At 36.6% G+C, this 20,396-nt stretch overlaps 1 protein-coding gene across 4 annotated transcripts in view; it reads left to right on the top strand.

Moving 5' to 3' along the window:
* Positions 1 to 11,784, top strand: part of Wapl (WAPL cohesin release factor) — a 62,607-nt gene extending 50,823 nt beyond the window's left edge. For all 4 annotated transcript variants that reach the window (XM_051206792.1, XM_051206793.1, XM_051206789.1 and 1 more), the window contains 7 exons: positions 1,392 to 1,567; positions 2,017 to 2,132; positions 2,928 to 3,092; positions 4,579 to 4,786; positions 6,850 to 6,938; positions 10,471 to 10,566; positions 11,192 to 11,784. In XM_051206792.1, the coding sequence (XP_051062749.1) occupies positions 1,392 to 1,567; positions 2,017 to 2,132; positions 2,928 to 3,092; positions 4,579 to 4,786; positions 6,850 to 6,938; positions 10,471 to 10,566; positions 11,192 to 11,257 (916 nt within the window). In that variant the 3' untranslated portion in view covers positions 11,258 to 11,784. The remainder of the gene's footprint in view (positions 1 to 1,391; positions 1,568 to 2,016; positions 2,133 to 2,927; positions 3,093 to 4,578; positions 4,787 to 6,849; positions 6,939 to 10,470; positions 10,567 to 11,191) is intronic.
* The last annotated feature ends 8,612 nt before the right edge of the window (positions 11,785 to 20,396 follow it).

The raw sequence follows: 20,396 nt of genomic DNA, 5'->3' as shown, positions 1-20,396 counted from the left end.
ATACCAGGCAAGTACACTATGAGTCCTAGTCCCTGTATTTTAAATTAACACAAAGTATATTATTCTGATTTTAGAAGTTCGTTCTTTTTTATATTTCTTAATCCCTATCTCTTGCATAGGATTTTCTGATTGAAATGTTTTTAGAAGTGATAATAAAAATCAGAATTGAATATTTGGGAAATAGTACTCACCTGGAGCTTTTCAAGAAAACCATCATAGATACTTAGTTATATTTAGGACAGATAGTTTAGTTACTAATAAAACAGGGAAATTCTGTCAACCAAAGAATTATAGAATATTAAGAATCTTACTAGAATTTCCTCTATGCATTAAAAAGAAGCTAGGAATAGATTAAATATGCTACATTTTTCTTTAAGGGTTTTGTGTTATAGGCAATTCATGAAAAATAAATTGACAAAGTCAGCTTTCTCGGGTCAGACTTGGGGGGCCATCAAACCATTAAGATTTGATGGTTTAAAGATGCCTTGGGGGCTGAAGCGATGACTCAGCAGGTAAAGGTATTTGGCAGCATTAATTTGACTTTTGTTTAATGCCTAGAATCCATGTAAAGATGGAAGGAGCACATCAACTCCACAAACTTATGTTCCGACCCCCACATGGGTGATGTGGTACCTTTGTTTCCCCACACATAGTAATAACAAGTAAAAAAAAAAAAAAAAAAAAAAAAAAATAGCTAGGCTTCAGAAATAGACCTGTATACATATTCTATGACCTTGTTAATGTGTGTCAAGTCTTGGGAAATGATTGGGTATAATTGCTAGAAAACTTGTTAATTTGAATGATCTATATTTTAAAATAATGATTCTCCTTATTGTCAAGTAAAACTGAAACAGGCCTGTCACTTGTGTTTTAAATAAAGGCTTGTGTGTGTGTATGTGGGTGGGTGGGTGGGGGAGAGTTGAGGGTTGTGTTGTGATATGTTTTCTGTTTGAGAGTAACAGTAACAGTTGCTTGTTTTGTGAGATTTATTTGGTTGTTTTGGTAGTTGTTTGATTTGAGATGGGATCTTGCGTTTTTTTTTTTTTTGTTTTTTTTTTGTCCCAACTAGTGAACTCCTGGGCTAAAGGAATCCTTCTGCCTCAGCCTCCTATGTAGTGGGGAATATAGAATTGAACCACCACGCTCAGCGTGGAATGGACTTAGAAATTCCTTTAGGGAGAAAATTTAATGATGATCATGCTTATCAAAATTTAACAACTAGTGAGATTATTGCACACATGTGGTATATTATTAGACATTAAACATTGTAACTTCCAAAATAGGGAAACCATAAAGCAAAAAACCCTGACTGTTTTTAAGCCATGGTAAATAGAAACTTACTGAATAACTTTTATTATACCATAATAGTATACATTTTATTTTCTCTTAAGAGCATTACAGCATTGTGAAGAACTGATTCAGCAGTATAACCGCGCTGAGAACAGCATATGCATAGCAGACAGTAAACCTCAGCCTTACCAGAATGTAACTAACCATGTGGGCAAAGCAGTTGAGGACTGCATGAGGGCTATCATTGGGGTATTGCTCAATTTAACTAATGATAATGGTAAGTAATGTTTTCTTATTGAAAAATATACACATGGGAATAAGCTATTCTGTTTTTGATGTAATGATTTATAATATTCTATTATGTAATTGACTTATAGTCATAAGCTGCTTTTAGGAATTGACTCTTTTAGAACTGCTTAGCAAATAAGCCTTAAAATATCAAAACCACATATTTTAGTAAAGGAATAGTTAGGCAATTTAAAATGAAAATTTACTTTAGTATGTGGGTATGGTGGGCATACCTATAATCCTAGCACTTGGGGAGGCTGAGGCAAGAGGAGTTGCCATGAAGTTGAGGCCAGCTTGGGCTACATAGCAGCTACTAGGTCAGGCAGGGTTACATAGTGAAAACAGGACTTGGGGAAAGAAAACAAAAGCAACAAAAGAAAATAATTTTAAATGTGCTTATTAGTGTCATTGGGAATATTTTTGTTTCCATTCTTTTAGAGTGGGGCAGTACAAAGACAGGAGAACAAGATGGACTCATAGGCACAGCGATGAATTGTGTCCTTCAGGTTCCAAAGTACCTACCTCAGGAGCAGAGGTTTGATATTCGAGTGCTGGTGAGTCCAAGTGGCCATTTGGTATTTATCTTATCTTTAGATGATCAAACTTTGTTTTAGTTTTGATTTAAGAGTCAGTTGTTTAGTATACTCTGGGTTGAGCTGGAGAGGTGGTTCAAAGGTTAAGAGCACTGGCTGCTCTTCCATAGGTTGAGTTCAATTTCCAGCACCATATGATAACTCACAACCATCCACTTATGATGAGATATGGTGCCCTCTTCTTCATAGTGTATGCATAATAAATATCCTGGGTTGTTTTAATGGATATTTTTCTGTCTTAACACAACTTCCTTCATAAAAGTAGAGGTAAAATCTGAAAGTGATGGTTAATAACTGAGTTGTGTGTCTTGTATTCATAATCCTAGCACTTTATATTGTAGAGTAAGAGTTAAGGCCAGCTTGGACTGTAGAAAGCAACAAAACAGTCCCTTTGCTGCCCACCTAGAAGTCTTTCTTTGGAAAGAGTGGTGTGTCCTGCACAGTAACTTTTAACAGGTTTGCAGATGGAAAAAAATTGCTACTTAACATTTTACTTGATAATAAAAGTTACCTATATTAAGTTCTAATTTGTGGCTGGCTGGCAGTGACACACGCCTTTAATCCCAGCATTTGGGATGCAGAGGCAGGTGGATCTCTATGGGTTCAAGTCCAGCCTGGTCTACAGAGTGAGTCCCAGGAAAGGCTCCAAAGCTATACAGAGAAACCCTGTCTCAAAAAGCCAAAAAAAAAAAAAAAAAAAAAAAAAAAAAAAAAAAAAAAAGATTCTTGTTTCTGATAATTGTCTTTTTTATATAGGGATTGGGTCTACTGATAAATCTGGTGGAATATAGTGCCCGGAATCGGCACTGCCTTGTCAACATGGAAACATCCTGTTCTTTTGATTCCTCCTTCTCTAGTGGAGAAGGAGGTCAGAATTTAAGGATGACTGGACAAGTTCATGCTGTTCAGGCATTAGTACAGGTGAGAAGCAGTCACATAATTGCATATTATGTAAATTCTGCAGGGGCTGCTGTTCATTTAGAAAATAAGAGTCAGCTTACTCCTTCAGTCTTCACCTTCCAGATTCCCTGGCATGATCCCTAGGACCTCTGAGATTCTTAGCCTGGTTTTGAGAACTGTTCTTTTGTTTTTTTCTAGGTTATTATCTTATACACAATAAAAGGCAAGGAATTTGGTGGGGTCCCTTGGCTGTGTGGAATACATAATAAATAGGAATCTCTATTAATAGTCTTCCTGATGTACTTCCAATGATAAAAATGCAAATAATGTTAAGACCTAGTTCCTCCTGGGACCTTTTATATTTATAAATTGTTTATATCTTTAATTTCTTTTAAAGAAGTCTGTTGCGTGTAGGTTTTTCCTGTTGGCCTGGAACCACAGCAGCGCCAGCCCCCAATAACATACTGAGACATTGTATTTGATATAATGCTGTTGGCCTGTTACTAGTTTCTTATCTGCTAGCTCTGTCTTAAGTATTAACCCATTTCTATTAATCTAAGTATTTCCACCTGGTCTCATCTTAACAGAGAGTGGCCCGGACCACTGTTCTCTGCAGTCTTCACATGCTCACTCCTCCCTACAACTTCCTCGAATCCTTGTCTCCTAGTCCCGCCTCTTGCTTTCCTATTGGCCAACAGTGCTTTATTCATTAACCAGTAAGAGAAACATATTTACAGAATGACATCTCCCATCAGAAGTCATGTTGCTTTTACCTACTATATTTTAGTAGCTATTATTTAACCAATATGTATAGTTTGTTGATTTTTTTTGTTGTTGGTGTTTTTTGTTTTTGTTTTTTTTTTAATTTTATTAAAAATGGTTGCGCCCCCCCCCCCATTAATTTTGTTGGTAGTATTATATGGAGTAAGGACAGTTTATGGAGACTTTCATACAGTACATAGACTGTTACTTAAATCTCAGCAGCATTGGTAAAATGTAGGACAAGCTTTTTTAAAAAAACCCAATATTTTTTGGTTTATTTTATTTATTTATTTTTTTAATTTTGTTTTGTTGTGGTTTTCGAGACAGGGTTTCTTTGTGGCTTTGGAGGCTGTCCTGGAACTAGCTCTTGTAGACCAGGCTGGCCTCGAACTCACAGAGAGCCACCTGACTTTTTCTTCTGAGTACTGGGATTCAAGGTGTGTGCCAACATGGCCCAGCTAAAAATATCCAATATTCTTATTTAAAGCAAAATATTAGAATATTCATATTGGTACTTGATCAAAATATTTTTATTTATTTTTCTTTTAGAATTTCTGTTCTCTCCTTCCTCTAATGCCTTCTGTGTCCCTCCTACTTCTTTTATTACAATTGGTGTGTGTGGTGTGATTATAAATAAGGTCATTTGAAATTACTTAGTGTTGCTCATATGTGTTTAGTGCTTGACCTTAGGATTCACTAACTTGTTGATGTCTTTTTAACAATTTTCAAAAACAATTTTTATCAGCTATTTCTTGAACGAGAGCGAGCAGCTCAGTTGGCAGAAAGTAAAACAGATGAGTTAATCAAAGATGCTCCCACCACTCAGCATGATAAGAGTGGAGAGTGGCAAGAAACAAGTGGAGAAATACAATGGGTGTCAACTGAAAAGACGGATGGTACAGAGGAGAAGCATAAGAAGGAGGAGGAGGATGAAGAACTTGACCTCAATAAAGGCATGTTTATCTTGAGTAGTAGCATATTCACAGTAGGAATATATTTTTTCTTCAAAACATTTTGATTCATGTATTGTTATAATTTAACAATGTCTTTATAGTTTATCTAGTTAAGCTTTGTTCCTATCAGTGAGCATGGTGTGTCTTTGGGAGGTCTCTTTCTTTCTTGGTTATTCCCTTCCTTTGCTTTGTAAAGAGTAGCAGCTGTTCTGGGCATGATAGTGCACATCTATAATTCCAGCACTTGATAGGCCAAGGCCAAAGGAACGTGAATTGGAAAACATGAGGGGATGAATTTCTCAGATTTCTTTTTTAGCCACACCTTAAACTGGAGTATTTTGTTTTTACAGTAGTAATTCTCAGGTTTACTAGGTAAAGAAGAGGAATACATACCTAGCTAGAGGCATTATTTTTACTAATGATTTATTTATTTACTATTTACTATTTCTAAAAATTATGATATTTGTTTTATATACAAATTCTGCAAAATAGCTATTTGTAACTATATCCCTAAGGTGTTTTTTGTTTTTTTTTTTTTTTTTTTTTTTTTTTCATTTTGTTTTTCCAGACAGGGTTTCTCTGTGTAACCCTGACTGTCCTTGAACTCACTGTGTAGGTCAGGACGGCCTCACAGATCCACCTGCCTCTGCCTTCTGAGTGCCAGGGTTAAAAGCATGTACCACCACCACCCAGCTAAGGTTTTGAAATTATTATGGTCAACATTTTCCACTTAGGAGTCTGATGCTGAGTCTCTTCTCTTTCTGTTAGGTCACTCCTCCCCTAAATTCTGATACTCTTAAGAAAATTTTACTCCTAAGAAACTTAGCTACGAAGGTTTGTCAGTCTTATTTGGAGGCCTGTGGTTTAATCCAGAGAAGCTTTGATAGTATAGTGTATATTATAATTAATCATAGTTATTTTAAAAAAAATAATTGCTTATTGAGATATAATTCATACACTGTAAATTACTCTTTTAAACTGAGTAATGCAGTGAATTAGTATATTCACAGAAGTATATGTTTCTGTGAACATGTTTTCTAAAGACAGAGAAGCCCTGTCTCGAAAAACCAAAAAAAAATAAATAAATAAAACAACTACAAAACTGGCAGTCAGCCAGTCAGCTTCTCCATTTCCTCCTCCCCCAACTACTGGCAACAGTTGATCTACTTACTCTTCTGAATGATTTACCTGTTTCAGGCATTTCATATAAAAAAAAAATTTTTTTTAAGGACTTATTTTAATTAGATGCATTTTGGGGGCATTTGTTAGAACAGTTTTTCATTGCATGGTCTTACTACTTTTTAACTACTATCCGTCTATTGATGAGAATTCAGGCTCTTTCTACTTTATAATTAGTACAGTAATATTGTTTTCTAGTAGGGTATCACCAATCATCAGCAACATGATGGTTCCAGGTTATTCATACCTTCAAGGTGTTTTTTTTTTTTTTTTTTTTTTTTTTTTTTTGCTTAGTCATTTTGGTTGATGGAAAGTTTTTCTTTCATTTGCAGGTCTCTAAAAAAAAAAATACGGAACATCTTTTTGTCTTTTTCTTTGTTGTTTTTGCTTTTTTTTTTTTTTTTTGGTTTTTCGAGACAGGGTTTCTCTGTGGTTTTTGGAGGCTGTCCTGGAACTAGCTCTTGTAGACCCGGCTGGTTTCAAACTCACAGTGATCTGCCTTCCTCTGCCTCTTGAGTGCTGGGATTAAAGGTGTGCACTCAGCCTTTTTTGTGTTTGAAGAAATAATGTATTCCAGGTCTCTTGCTAATTTTTTAATCTGGTTATTTGTTTTGTCATTAAATTCAAAGAATTCTTTATGTATTCTGAATATCTTACCAAATAAATGACTGTACTTGCATTTTGTTAGTAGTGTTCTTTTAAAACCAATCTTTAAGTATGTCACAGTTTAGCTCTTATATTCATTTTGAGTTAGTTTTTACAGTTTGGAATACCGAGTTGTTTGTGCATTCATTTAGTAGCTTTTAAGGTGATAACAGAACTATTGAAATTACAGTTTGTATCAGTTGGAACACTATTAAAACTCGTTGTTTAACTGTTCTTAGCCCTTCAACATGCTGGCAAACACATGGAGGATTGCATCGTGGCCTCCTACACAGCCCTGCTTCTTGGATGTCTCTGCCAGGAAAGTCCCGTAAGTAAATAGTTCAGATATGTTTTATGTATCTTTGAAAGATTATTGTACAACAGCTTTATACCATTACCTTCAGGAGGCAGAGGCAGCCGCATCTCTGTGAGTTTGGGTCCATCCTGGTCTACAGAGCAAGTTGCAAAGACAGCCTCCAAAGCTACAAAGAAACCCTGTTTTGAAAAATAAAAAGTTGAACTTGTCAAGATGCATTTTAAATTAAGAATAATAAGGAAGTTCTTGGTGTGGATGAGTGAGGCCCTGTTGATACTTGTAGTTGAAGTAAAAGAGCTAGTACAAAACCTGTGCTCAGTTGGTCAAGTCAAAATTGCCCTATTTTAGTGACTCAGGAGGGGTAACTTTTCCTGCACATGTTTTTTTGTCCTTTCCTTGGTTAAAAACATTCATCATGGGCTGGAGAGATGGCTCAGTTGTTAAGATTGTAGAGGACTAGAAGTTTAGATCCTGGTACCCATGTCAGGTCTCTTTTCTTTTTTGTTTTTTTTTTTTTTGTTTTTTTTTTTTTTTTTTTACAAGACAGGGTTTCTCTGTGGCTTTGGAGCCTGCCCTGAAACTCCCTCTGTAGACCAGGCTGGCCTCAAACTCACAGAGATCTCCTGCCACTGCCTCCCAAGTGCTGGGATTTAAAGGTGTGTGCCACCACCACCCAGCTGTCTCATTCTCTCAATTATCTGTAAGTCCAGCTCCAAGATATCCAGTGCCTCTGTCCTCCTCAAGTACCTGCACTCCATGCACAAACCCACATGTACACATACATTCCTACACGTAATTAAAAATGATCAAAATAAAATATTTTTAAGTGTATAAAAAGCACTTGTCATGGCTATAAGGTGAGCTTGCCTAGGGTCAAATAATGCCTAACAGGATCTCCTCTTCATTTTCTTTTTAAGACAGCATTCTTGGGTTTCTTATCTGGCTGAGCAGTGGGCCATGTGCTTCCCTCTGAACCAATTTCAGGCTAGGAAAATGGAATTACTATTAGTGGACTAAATTAATCAGGAACCACTTATGAGAAATACAATATCTGTACAATTATGCTGTCACACAGAAGTGGAAGTTATAGTTATTGGTCTGTTGCCTTGGAAAAATAAACAGTAAAAGTACCATGTGAAGGTGATCTTGGAATCACAGTGAGTGTTCCCTTTGAAATATGTGGCACATAAAGTGAAAGCTCAGTAGTGACTTCAATTTCCTTTCCAATTGCCATGATAATACATTAGGACAGATTTGTATAACTGTATTGAGTAATAGATCTTGAAGGTCTGTTAGTCTGATATGCCACCATCATTATGGATGTCAGTAGCTTTCTTGTCCCTAAATCAGAAGATTCTGAATTTGTGAACAACATTGTGGATTCTTAGAACTACACATGTGGTGAATATGTTGTCTTGGTGATCCTTATAAGAAAACTAGATGCTACCACAAATATAAAGTAAATTGGTTTTTTTCCATTGTGGAGATAGAAGAGATGAAGCAAACATGTAGTCATGTGCAATAAGAACTGTACATGTATCTGTAGCCCCCATGTTTAGGAAGCTCAACAAAGTCTGGTCTCATTTTCTGTTGCCCACTCTACCAGTTTGCACTGGTCCTTTGCGGTGGTCGATTCCCACTGCTCTTGTAGGTCCTTGCCCCTTTCCATTCTTTGACTCTTGCACAGTGCCACAAGATGTAGATTCGGAGCTCTTACTAATCCTATAACTTTTCTGTCTTTGACTTGTCAACAGCAATGGAATGATAGATTCACTTACTACTTTAAAAACCCACTGTTGGTAGACATTAATGGAGCATGCCTTTAATCCCAGCACTTGAGGCAGAGGCAGGCGGATCTCTGAGTTCCAAGACCAGCCTGGTTTACAAGAGCTAGTTCAGGATAGGTTCTAAAGCCACAGACAGAGAAATCCTATCTTGAAAAAAACCCTCCCAAAACAAAACAAACAAACAAACAAAACCCTACTGTTATACCTGTTTCTTTAGTTACCAAACCCAGCATCCCCTCTTGGGATACCTATTAAGTTTCTCAAATAGTCTGGGCTATATTATTCCTTATATTATAAATGTTATAACTGTCCTTAACACAGCCACTATAAATGTTTAGTTCTATTGTGTGTGTGGTAAAGAAAGATTTGAACTAAGGAAGGACTTTCATCCACATTATGGGAGCTATTTATTCTTTATTATAGAGGTGTATTTTTTATTGAGCAGTCCTTCAGTCTTACCACAGCCATTATTTTATCCACCATTATGGAGGCTTTTTTTTTTTTAAGCACATGACTATTTTAGCAGGCTTTTTTATTTAAAAAAAAAATGTATGTGGATGGATGTTTCTCCTGTAGTATACTTTTCTTTGTATTGTAAAAAACACCATGACCAAAAGAGCTTGGGGATGAAAGAGTTTATTTCATCTTACAGCTTATAGTCCTCTTTGAAGGGAAGTCAGCAGAAGCCATAAAGAAATTCTGCTTACTGGCTTTTTCAGTTTCCTTTCTTATGTAACTCAAGACCACCTCACCTGCCTAGGGGTGGTATTGCCCATGCTGGGTTTGGTCCTGCCCCATCAGGTATCTGTCAAGAAAAGACCTCATAGACTTGTCTACGGTCAGCCTGATGGAAGCAGCTCCTCAGTGTCTGTTCTCTTCCAAAATGATTCTAATTTGTTGAAAGCTGACAGAAAACTAACTAGCACAGTCCACATGTATGTTTATGTGTAGATAACAGTTTCTGTTCTTCCCAGTCCTGCAGCTCTTCAGTCCCAAATAAACACACAGAGGCTTATATTGATTATAAACTATTTACTATTTGGCCTAGTGTTCAAACTTTTTGGTTTTTCGAGACAGGATTTCTCTGTATGTTTGGAGACTGTCCTGGAACTTTCTTTGAAGACTAGGCTGGCCGGCCTGGAACTCAGGGAACTGCCTGTCTCTGCCTCCAGAGTGCTGGGAGTAAAGGCATGCACCACCACTGTGCAGTGAAATTAAGCATTTTAGCTGTAGCGGAGCTAGAGAGGTGGCTCAGAGGTTAAGAGCATTGACTACTGTTCCAGAGGTCCTGAGTTCAATTCCCAGCAACCACATGGTGGCTCACAACCATCTGTAATAAGATCTGCTCCCCTCTTCTGACCTATAGGGATACATTCAGATAGAATACTGTATACATAATAAATAAATAAATAAATATAAAAAAAAGATTTAGCTGTAGCATTGAGAATTTTCTTTAATCTTTCTGTTTTATAAGCAGCTGTGTGAGTATAGTCTGTCTACAAATTTAACAAGTTTATTTCAGACCCTTCTCATTTCATTTCCAAATATTCACAGATACTTCTTTGTAACTTTTGCTAGCTTTGCCTTTTACCCTTTCTTTCTGTGGGTAGGGTGGTAAAGATTGGGGAATGGACCTGAATGTGCCTGAACATCGTTAAGTGACTGTGGAATGCGAGTAACCCAGGAGTTCTGGTCAACAACTTTAGGTAAGTTATAATATCCTTTTCTTACTGACTGTTTTTAATCTGTTTCTTCAGATCAATGTAACTACAGTGAGGGAATACCTTCCAGAAGGAGATTTCTCCATAATGACCGAGATGCTTAAAAAATTCTTAAGCTTCATGAATCTTACCGTAAGTAACTTTTATTGCATATTGCAGTTTGTGTATTTTTTTTATTATTATTTTCCAGACAAAATCTTAAGCTGCAGCCCAGACCAGCAGCTGCTGTTTCAGCCTTTCAAGTGCTGTAATTAATGGATGTATATCATGGGGCCTCGCTGATGTATGTGTTATTAATTTTAAATGTAGTACACTGATCATGAAACAAAAAATGGCCAGTGTTAGACTCTTCCTCAGTGTGGCAAAATACCTAATATAAGCAGCTTATAAAAAGATGCATTCTGATTTATATAGTTCCACAAGTTTTAATCCATTGTGGCAAGGATAGTGGGGTGGAGTGGAAGAATCACCCCATGGTAGCCAGAAAATAGAGAATACCTCACCCCGTGGTAGCCAGAAAATAGAGAATACCTATGCATCTGCGTTTTCCTTTTATTTTAACTGAGCTTCTAGCCTGTAAGATGGTATTACTCACAAACAAAATTATTGTGGTGAAATGCTGTTTTATAAAGGCAGTGATAAAATATCAGTGTACTCTGTGTCTTTAAGTATCATTTTTAGAAGGTAAACTTTGATTTTAATATATTTCTTTAAACTTTTTGTTAACTGTTAACCATTTCATTCCTTCCCCTTTCAGTGTGCTGTTGGAACAACAGGCCAGAAGTCTATCTCTAGAGTGATTGAATATTTGGAACATTGCTAGCTGCTTTACCTTTGCTTCAGGTGCTTGGTAATGCTGGAGCTATCTTTAGACAAAGAAAAGTCATGAAAGAAGTCCTTGAAGATATACCAAGAACTTTCATCAGTATCATTCGTGTTTGGATTTTTATGACCACCTGATTTCTTCATCATGCATTCTGCATTTGCTAAATGACAGTTACTACATCAATCTGCAGCTATCAAAAATGAGGGAAAAGGTTCAGGCTGTTAACAATCCCATGCAGTATTTAAATACACTTACTTGGCAGAGTCTATACCCTCTCCTTGTTTCCTTGCTTTATTTTAGGCAAGGTTTAAAGGGGGAAAATTTATGCTGCTGTTAGTGCAACTGCTGTGTATGTTGAGCCACTGTTGTCATGCCAGTCAGGTGCAAAGGCAGCTTAGCTACTGAGGTATTGAATGTTCTGAGGACATTCTAGACAACAGCTTAGTTCCTTTTTCAGGCTCATTTGCTTTTGCTTTTTGTTGAATGATTCCAATCGTAAATAAAGCTTTTAATAATTTTGTGAATTTTTTTTTGTTGTTGTTCCCTGAACTACTGTCTATATTTAAAATTAGATGGAATCCAAAGACACAAGGGATTAATAGTATATTTTTTTATCTTGATTAGGTTTGGGTGTCGAACTATTTTTCACTTCTGAGACCATGACCATATTCAATATCATACCATAACGTGTCATAGCTATAGGCACAAGAAAACAAATAGCAGTTTGAGGGAATATTATATTATATAAGATAATGTGCCCTGCTAAAGGATTAAGCAAAAATAGACAAACCCAGGGTAGTTTACACTTAATGCTAGAGAGGCTCTTGAAACATTGTTACGTTTTGAGGGAAGTTCTCTAGATATATTTTCTAATGTTCAGTACAGTAAATATAAGGAAGCTAAAACACCAATGTGGAATTCATTTTTTCCAGATAGCGTGTATATTCTTCTATAGAGTGACAGGATCAATTGCATAAGCGCAAAGCCTTAAAATTGCTGGTGTAGAGAAGACCCTTTTTTTATTCAGATTCTTTGTTCATAGAGCAGTTGTTTAGAAAACAGTTGTGGAACACACAGATCATGGTTTATAGCTTTCATTTCATAGGTTATGTTTTGTTTCTTTTGTTCAGACCACTGGTTATTTTTTTTCCCCTTTTTTTTATTGATTGGCCTGAGGACAGGCTTTCCAGAGATGTTTCATTAAACTTTTAATTACCTTTCAGATAGTTACATCATGTTTCTTCATTGGATTTGTAAAACTTGAAGCCATAAAAATATTAGTTTGGTGTGTATTGGGGAAAATAGCTAAAAGTCTAATTTTGACTCATTTTAGACTTTGTTATTTCCTTGTATAAAGTAACAAACCGGGGCTCTTGTATCAGTGCCAGCTGTAATGTTTTTTAAATGCAGTGGCTGCCTTCTATTGTCTTCCTATTTTTGATAATGCAGATTGTTGGGAAATCTATAAGGAAGTAACTGACTCTAGGCAAATTGTTTTCTTCCTTCTACCCACCTAAATCCCTACCCATCACCTTCTAAGAACACAGTATGCCAGTGTAATGTCGGAAAGATTGAGATTGTATTTGCCCTGAGTACCAAACTAATTTAGCAAACTTTTTTAAAAGCATACTGGTAAATGATGTCCACAAATTTACTTAGATATATTTTAATTATGTTAAAGTACATTGATATTTATTAATCATTGGGTTTGGGGAGCAGATTTTTGATTGTGGCAGATGGTAAGGAACAGTAAACAGTTGGATGAGATCAATCAGGGCGAATTACATTTTTTCTGTTACACTGGTAATCATTTGATAATTGATTTACCTCAGTGTTTAACAGTTTTTTGTTTTGTTTTGTTTTAAAAATAATAACTAATTGTCAAGCACTGATAGACATGCAGGTTCCTGGTGGGGTGGGTTGTGAGGAGGATACCACCTGACCACCTGCAGTGCATTTGTGTGTCTTTCTTTAACCCTCCCTCGGAGAACTCTCATTTTAGGGTACTTGAGGCTGACTTGCAAATTAACTAAAGTTTTAAAGTAACCTTTTTTCCATTGTAAATATTTCTGTAAATACTACCAATTGGATATTAGAACAGTAGGATACTTTTCTGAATCCAATCCTATTTTTATTTTATACAGTATTTCTCAGCTGTGATCTTTGGAGCAAAAGCCAACGGCAGGAAAAAAATAGTTTGTACCAGTTTCATGAAGTATGTCTTTGGGTTTTTGTAAATAATTTTAACTCAAATAAAATTGCTACTTTAAATACACATGTTGTCTTTAACATAAGTCTATTAACCTGTTTTGGAGAAAGAAGTCACAGAAACTTGATAAGGCCAACACTGTTGAGCATAAGTGCTGGGCTTTTCTTAGATACTTATTTTGTACTTCTCATGCTGGTCTGAATGGATGTAAATACTTGGTACTTTTGGGTTGGTTAGGGTGGGTGGGTTTTGAGCTTATAGTTAAATCCTTAGCATACTCACTATATGTTGATTTAAATCTTTTTGCTTTTTGTACATGACTGCAAATTTCTTTCCCTTTGAGATTTTATAACCATTCTTTAGCTTTTTAAATTTTCCTTGTCAGCCTTTAAGATTTTCACAAGTAGATTCTTCAACTTTTCCCCTTTTGTTTTAGTCACAAAAGATTTCAGGATTTCCCATCTGTTCTCCCCCATAAAATTGGTCTACGAAGGTTCTGGACTTGGAAAGACCTAAATCAACACATGGGATTATTCCCAGTTCTGATCCTTGCTGTTGACTTTGAGCAATTTCTTGAAACTATTCATTTATTCGGTTTCCTTAATTGAAAAGTGGGAGATAGTACCTACCTCATGGTTGTGAAGGTTAATTGTATGTGAAACATTACTATAATGTTCTAAATTTAATACTTAGGAAGTGGCTTTTTTTTTTTAAACTATTTTCACTGTCAGTAAAAATGTTCTGAAAATGAAATTGAGTGAGTACTGTGTCTATTAAGGACACCTGTGATGCTGGTGCCTCACATCACTGGAGTAGGTGGTTTGGGCTTTTAATACCAGGTTCTCCAAATTATTATTTCTACACTTTTTTTTTTTTTTTTTTTTTTTTTTTTTTTTGTTAATCTCTTCTCAGTGACATAAAACAGAGGGAAATCAAACACATTTTAGGGCTCCCAAAAATGTTTGAGGTTTTTTTGTTTTTTTAATTAGGATGATCCAAAGAGGTTTGAACAACTCACTGTTGGTGGGCTTTGTGATGGATATATAGCTAAGTAACTTCATGTAGATTGTCTTTGAATGTAGAATTTGAATAAATTCTCTTGAGTGTTTTGGTCAAACCTCTTATTTCTCTGTCTTGAAACTGTATGTCCAGTTTGAATACTCAAAATGCCACCTGCTGCTTTAAGGAAACTACACCCTGCAGAATTTGCCTGCTGAATAAATCATATTACAAAGATGTTCACAACATCCAGTGGGACTGATAATTGCATTAAATATAGACAGACTAAACACCCAGATAAAAGCAGAGATTGTGAGATTGAACAAAGAGATACTAAATGAAGCTTTACTGTTGAAGGATTTGTTGACTTGGAATACTAAGTAGGCTGTGGTGAAGCTGCATGTCTTAATCCTTAGAGAATCCAGCACAAAACCCTGCAGATACAATTGGATTTTCTAGTGTAATCAACATGGAACATGGAAAGCAGAGAAGGAAAAACAGTAACAAACAACTAGCAAGAAATATTAAACAGGACCATGAGATGACAATGGTGAAGGTGCTTGTCTCCATGCCTACAACACAAGTTCAATCTCCAGGACACACTTGATGGAAGAAGTGAATTGGCTCATGGAAGTTCTCTAGTTCACAAGTAAATGAAAAACAAGAAATACAAGAACAAAGAAAAAGAAAACAGTTCTCTGCAAGAGGAATATGCCAATGATATCCACTAAATGTAGTATTATTGTTAATTGTAGGCAGACCAAAAGCTCTACTTAAAGGTAGAGCTGGTGAAAATGAACAACCGAGAGATTGAATTTAAATACAGCATGGATTAAAAAAAAAAAAAAAAGATACACCATGCAAATGTTAATGCAATATTGATGTAAGATACTTTACGGCTATTTCTCCAAGAGCATATTTTAATAGGCATGGTACCTAACGAGAAAAAAATGTACTTCTGATATTATGTAACTTTTATAAGTATATGTTAATGAAAACATTTATTTAGATAAAGTCACAAGCATAGTTTCAAATTTTAATGCAACTTTCAGCAACTAATGCAGATATGCCTACACTCCAGAAGAGGATATCAAAGTGGTTGCTGAGAATTGAACTCAGGACCTCAGAACGAGCAGGCGGAGCTCTTAACCTCTGAGCCATCTCTTCAGCCAGATTTTCGGAGTTTTGTTTGCTTGTTTGTTTTTAAATGTAAACTGGTTGCCATGAGACACACCTATATTCCTAGCTACTCAGGCTAGGTCAGGAAAGTCATCTAAGCCTGGAAGTTAAAAGACCTGCTTGGATAATAACATGTCTCAATAAGTATGTAATTAAATACAAGCTACAGAAAGTCTGAGCAGATAAATTACCTTAGTGTAATATTCATGCAACAATACATGATATTCTATTGCACATGAAAATTTCACCAAGGTAATCAGAGAGCTCATAAAACAGGTTGTGATGTATTCCAGATGACTGAAATCTTAAGGAGGATGTACCTATAAATCAGAAGTCAAAAAACTTGTAACCAGTATTCAGATATTAAATATTAGGACTCTGAAAAACCATAGTAAGAAAATGTCTTGCGAATAAAAATTGTAATACAAACCTGAAATGAAAAAGATACAAGAATTAAAACCCAAAGTAAGTTTTAAGAAAGAATATTCAGAGGATGGTTATTGGTGATGTAATCCCAGCATTTGGCAGGTAGATCTCTGAGTTTGATCGAGGTCAGCCTTGTCTACAGAGTGAGTTCCAGGACAGGGTCCAAAGCAACAGAGAAACCCTGTCTCAAAAAACTGAATGAACAGGTAAATAAAAGTAGAAAATAAAAAGATAAAATTGAAAATCCAAAAGTGTGGTGATATTTTATTTATGATCTAACAAATCTTGCTTAAAGATCGGAATGCAGAGCTAGCCACACTAGTTAGCCTTAGAAGCCAGACAGTGGTGATACCTTTAATCCTACCACTTGGGAGACAGAGGCAGACAGATCTCTCTGAGTTCAAGGCTACCCTGAGCTACATGGAATTGATCCAGTCTAAAAGAGAAGCAGCTCACGCAAAGGTGATCCCAGCACTTGGGATCACATACCTTTAATCCTATGTAGCACTAGGTAGGTGGAAACCAGAATGATATGGCTTGGTAGAGAGAGGAATATAAGGCGGGAGGAGACAGGAGTTAAATGCTGTCTGGACAGTCAGTCCAAGGAGGCAGTCTGAGGACAGGATTGCCCATTTGGTCTGAGCATTGGGAGAGGTAATAACTATAGTGGCTGGCCACTGCTTTTCTGAATCTTCAGCTTTAACCCACTGACAGCAGACTCTGAGTTTTTTTTTTTTTTATTTAAGTTAAGCCCTTAGGACTAAGCAAGAAAAACTACCAATATCAGGAATGAAAGATGAAACATTACAGAGCCTATGGATATTCAAAAGAATAGAATGTTACAAAGATACCAATTAGCTTTAAATTTCAAAATTAATTGAGAAATTTAGAAAACTGACAGGGTGAGGCCAGGATTCATGATAAGCGTATGTAATCACAACACTTGGGATGTGGAGGCAGAAGAGTCAGGTGTAGTAAGATGGTTGCATGAGACCCTGTCAAAAAATAAAGAGTGTGTGGATGTATAAAGGCAAAAGCAAACATGAAAAACCAAGACATCATGACCCAAAAGTTACTAGGCTGTGGAAATAGCATCCAGTGAGAGAAGAAATCCTAGACAAAGAATTATAAGTATATCCAATGAAGTCAAAAGAAGGTACACAAATAATTGAGAAGACAGTTGGCTGACTGATAAATTGATAGGAGTTATGAAAGATGTCAATGTAGAGCTGGAAAGATGAAAAATTACTGGAAATGGAAATCACTTAAGTCTGAGAAAGTCACCTGAGTGCTGGGAACAGAAGTCATGTTATATGGTGCACTATAGAAAGACTAATTCTAAACATCCTGTACTGAGAAAAATGAGAATATTGTGCCGAAGGCATGGAAAACATTTTCAATAATATAATTTAATTGAAGGTTTTTTTTTTCCCCCCAAGTCAAAAAAAGATGCCCATCCAGGTACTGGAAGCATTTATAAAACGGTCCTCTCATATCATTAAATACCCAAAGTTTTGAAAGCTTAAGGGTAGCTTCAAGTCAAATGTAAAGATAGGTCCATGAGAATAACACCTAATCTCACAACAGAAATTTTGAAAGCCTTGGAATGGTCTTGGAATGATAGACTTCAAGCTCTAGAGCACGTAACTGTCAACCCACACTGCCATACCCAGCAAAACTATCATAACTGAAGAAGAAAAGAGCTTTTCATGATAAAAGTAAGCTAAAGGAATTCGTGACTACTAAGCCAACACTACAGAAGATACTTGAAGTAATCCTTCAGACAGATAAACTGAGGCTACAGGAAAACAAACTGGTCATTGGTGGCACACACCTTTAATCCCAGCACTCATGAGGCACAGGTAGGCGGATCTCTGTGATTTTGAGGCTAGCCTGCTCTATAGAGCAAGTTCCCAGGAAAGACTCCAAAGCAATACAGAGAAACCCTGTCATGAAAAACCAAAAGAAAAAATAAAATAAACTTTAAAAAGTAAAAAAAAAAAAAAAAAAAAAAAAAAAAATGCAAAACCAATAGTTAAGCAAATGAGGTATAAAATACTAAACAGTAAAGAGTTAATATCAAAAGATAGACTGCTAGATTGGATTAAATAGGATTCATCTATTTGTTAACCCCAAGAAATGCACCTGACCATCAGGGGACAGTTGTAATTACATATACGTGTGTGTGTGTGTGTGTGTGTGTGTGTGTGTGTGTGTGTGTATACATATATATAAAGATATTGTAAGAAAATGCTCTAATATCTAACAAAAATTGACTTCAAAATTAGAACATAAGGCCACTTCATCTTGTCTCTTTCCAGTTGTTTTTCTATACTGGGCTTTTGACCTGATGGCCTAGGATTCCTCTGTTTCTGCCTCCCATCTCACAGGAGCAAAGGGCTACAGATGAGTATCACTACATGTGACTTCTTTATGTTGGGTCAGGGGATCAAATGTCAGTTGCAAGGTTTAAGCAGCAAGCACCTTTACTCCCTGAGCCATCTTGTTGGCTCTCAATACATGTTAAAATATTTCGGTGGAAACATCAGGGAGGCAGGTACAGCAAGATGGAGGAAGTCTTTGCTACAGGTCTCAGGTGATATGACATTCTTACCATTTGGGCTTGTGGAAGCCAGGGTCTTCCATTGCACAAGAATTTACCTAGATAATTTGGCTCCAACCTATAACACTGTAATTCTCCACAATCATGGACAGTCTGATCAGTCAATCAGCCCGGTAGAATGTTTGACACATTGAAATTTCAGTTCAGCTCTCATACTAGAAGAAACAATGTAAACTTACATACCTAAATATCCCAGAGAATAAATGCCCGACTTGAACTCAACTGTTAAATCCAACACCAAGTGCCTGACAATATGCCTGGTGCTCTTTCTGCCATAATAAACACCCAGGAAGGATGAATAGGGCATGTTGCTTGAGATTGCTAGTTGCCAGCAGGACCTCGGGGTTGAATTCTGGTGTTTATGGAGGAAGAAGCTATGCCCTTTAAAAGACTGCTAACATCCCTTAAGGGGGTTCTTAGAAGTTTAGGTTGGGAGTGGAGCTGATCAGGATCAGAACTGGGTGGGTTTTTACCAGTGATGGTTTGTTATATAGCTTTCAATGATCTGCTCCAGTTTTTGTTATACAATTCCATAATTTTAAGCATATGTATGCCTATCTATCATGCACACACAGAAGGGAATAAATAGGGGATTTCCCCTGACAGGTTGTCACATTCCTCACTGTGCTTATACCATAGCCTTCCCATCTCTTCTACTAGGACCAAACATTAGAGAGAGGTAGGGTGTTGTCCTACCAGGAAGGGGAGGACATGTTCTTCCAAGGGCAGTTTTCCCTGGGTTACTGGCTCCTGCTAATTACTGCCATCCTATGTCAAAGTCAGGTGTTTCTGACTAGCCAGTGTCTCTTCCTATCTGTAGACTTTTCTGCAGTCTTGGTTCTGAATATAAAACATTTATACTTTGCATAGGCCATGCTTCATGCATGCAATGCCAAAAACAAACAAACAAACAAAAAAAACCCCAAAACAACCCCACAAACAAAACAAAACTTGTGTGAAACACCTCAGCTCATATTGGAGTCTATTGTAAGATATGAATTGCAGGGGCCATGGTGGCATACACCTTTAGTCCCAGCACGGGAAGTAGAGGCAGACAGATCTCTGTAAGTCTGTGAGTTCGAGGACAACCTGGTCTACAAAGCTACACAGAGAAACCCTGTTTTGGGGGTGAGGGTGGGGGTGGCAGATATGAATTGCAGTGTGTGTTTTATATAATGTTCTCTGCTCCTACTGAAACAATAATTTAAACACATAAAAATATACTTTTACTGTTTTCCATCATTTTCAGCACATCATTATAAATTAGGATAAATTAGACTGTAATATGTTAGAATGCTTGCATTTTGAGTACTGGGGTGTGTGGCTGAGTTGGGAGAGTGTTTGCCTAGTAAGAATGGCCTGGGTTCAATCCCAGCACCACATAGAACTGGGTATGGTAATATACACCTATAATTCTAGCTAGCTAGCACTTGGGAGGTAAAAGTAGGAGAATCAGAAGCTCACAGGCATTGTTGGTCTGGGTTATAGGAGATCCTGTCTCAAACAAACAACAAAACAACTCCTTAGTGCTTGAGTGGCTGATTTGAGTTTCATTAATTTTTTTCCCAATGGGAGACTAGCTAGATGGCTAGTTTAATAACCCAAGTTTGATTTTTGGAACCCAAGTAAAGATGGAAGCAGAAAATTGACTAGTAAAAGGTGTTTTCTGACCCTCCACACAAATTATTCAGTGAAGTTTG

This window comes from Phodopus roborovskii, unplaced genomic scaffold (assembly GCF_943737965.1).
Source record: "Phodopus roborovskii unplaced genomic scaffold, PHOROB, whole genome shotgun sequence".
Lineage (NCBI taxonomy): Eukaryota > Metazoa > Chordata > Mammalia > Rodentia > Cricetidae > Phodopus > Phodopus roborovskii.
Note: the sequence above shows the minus strand (reverse complement) of the source record. Positions and strands in the feature narration are given on the sequence as shown.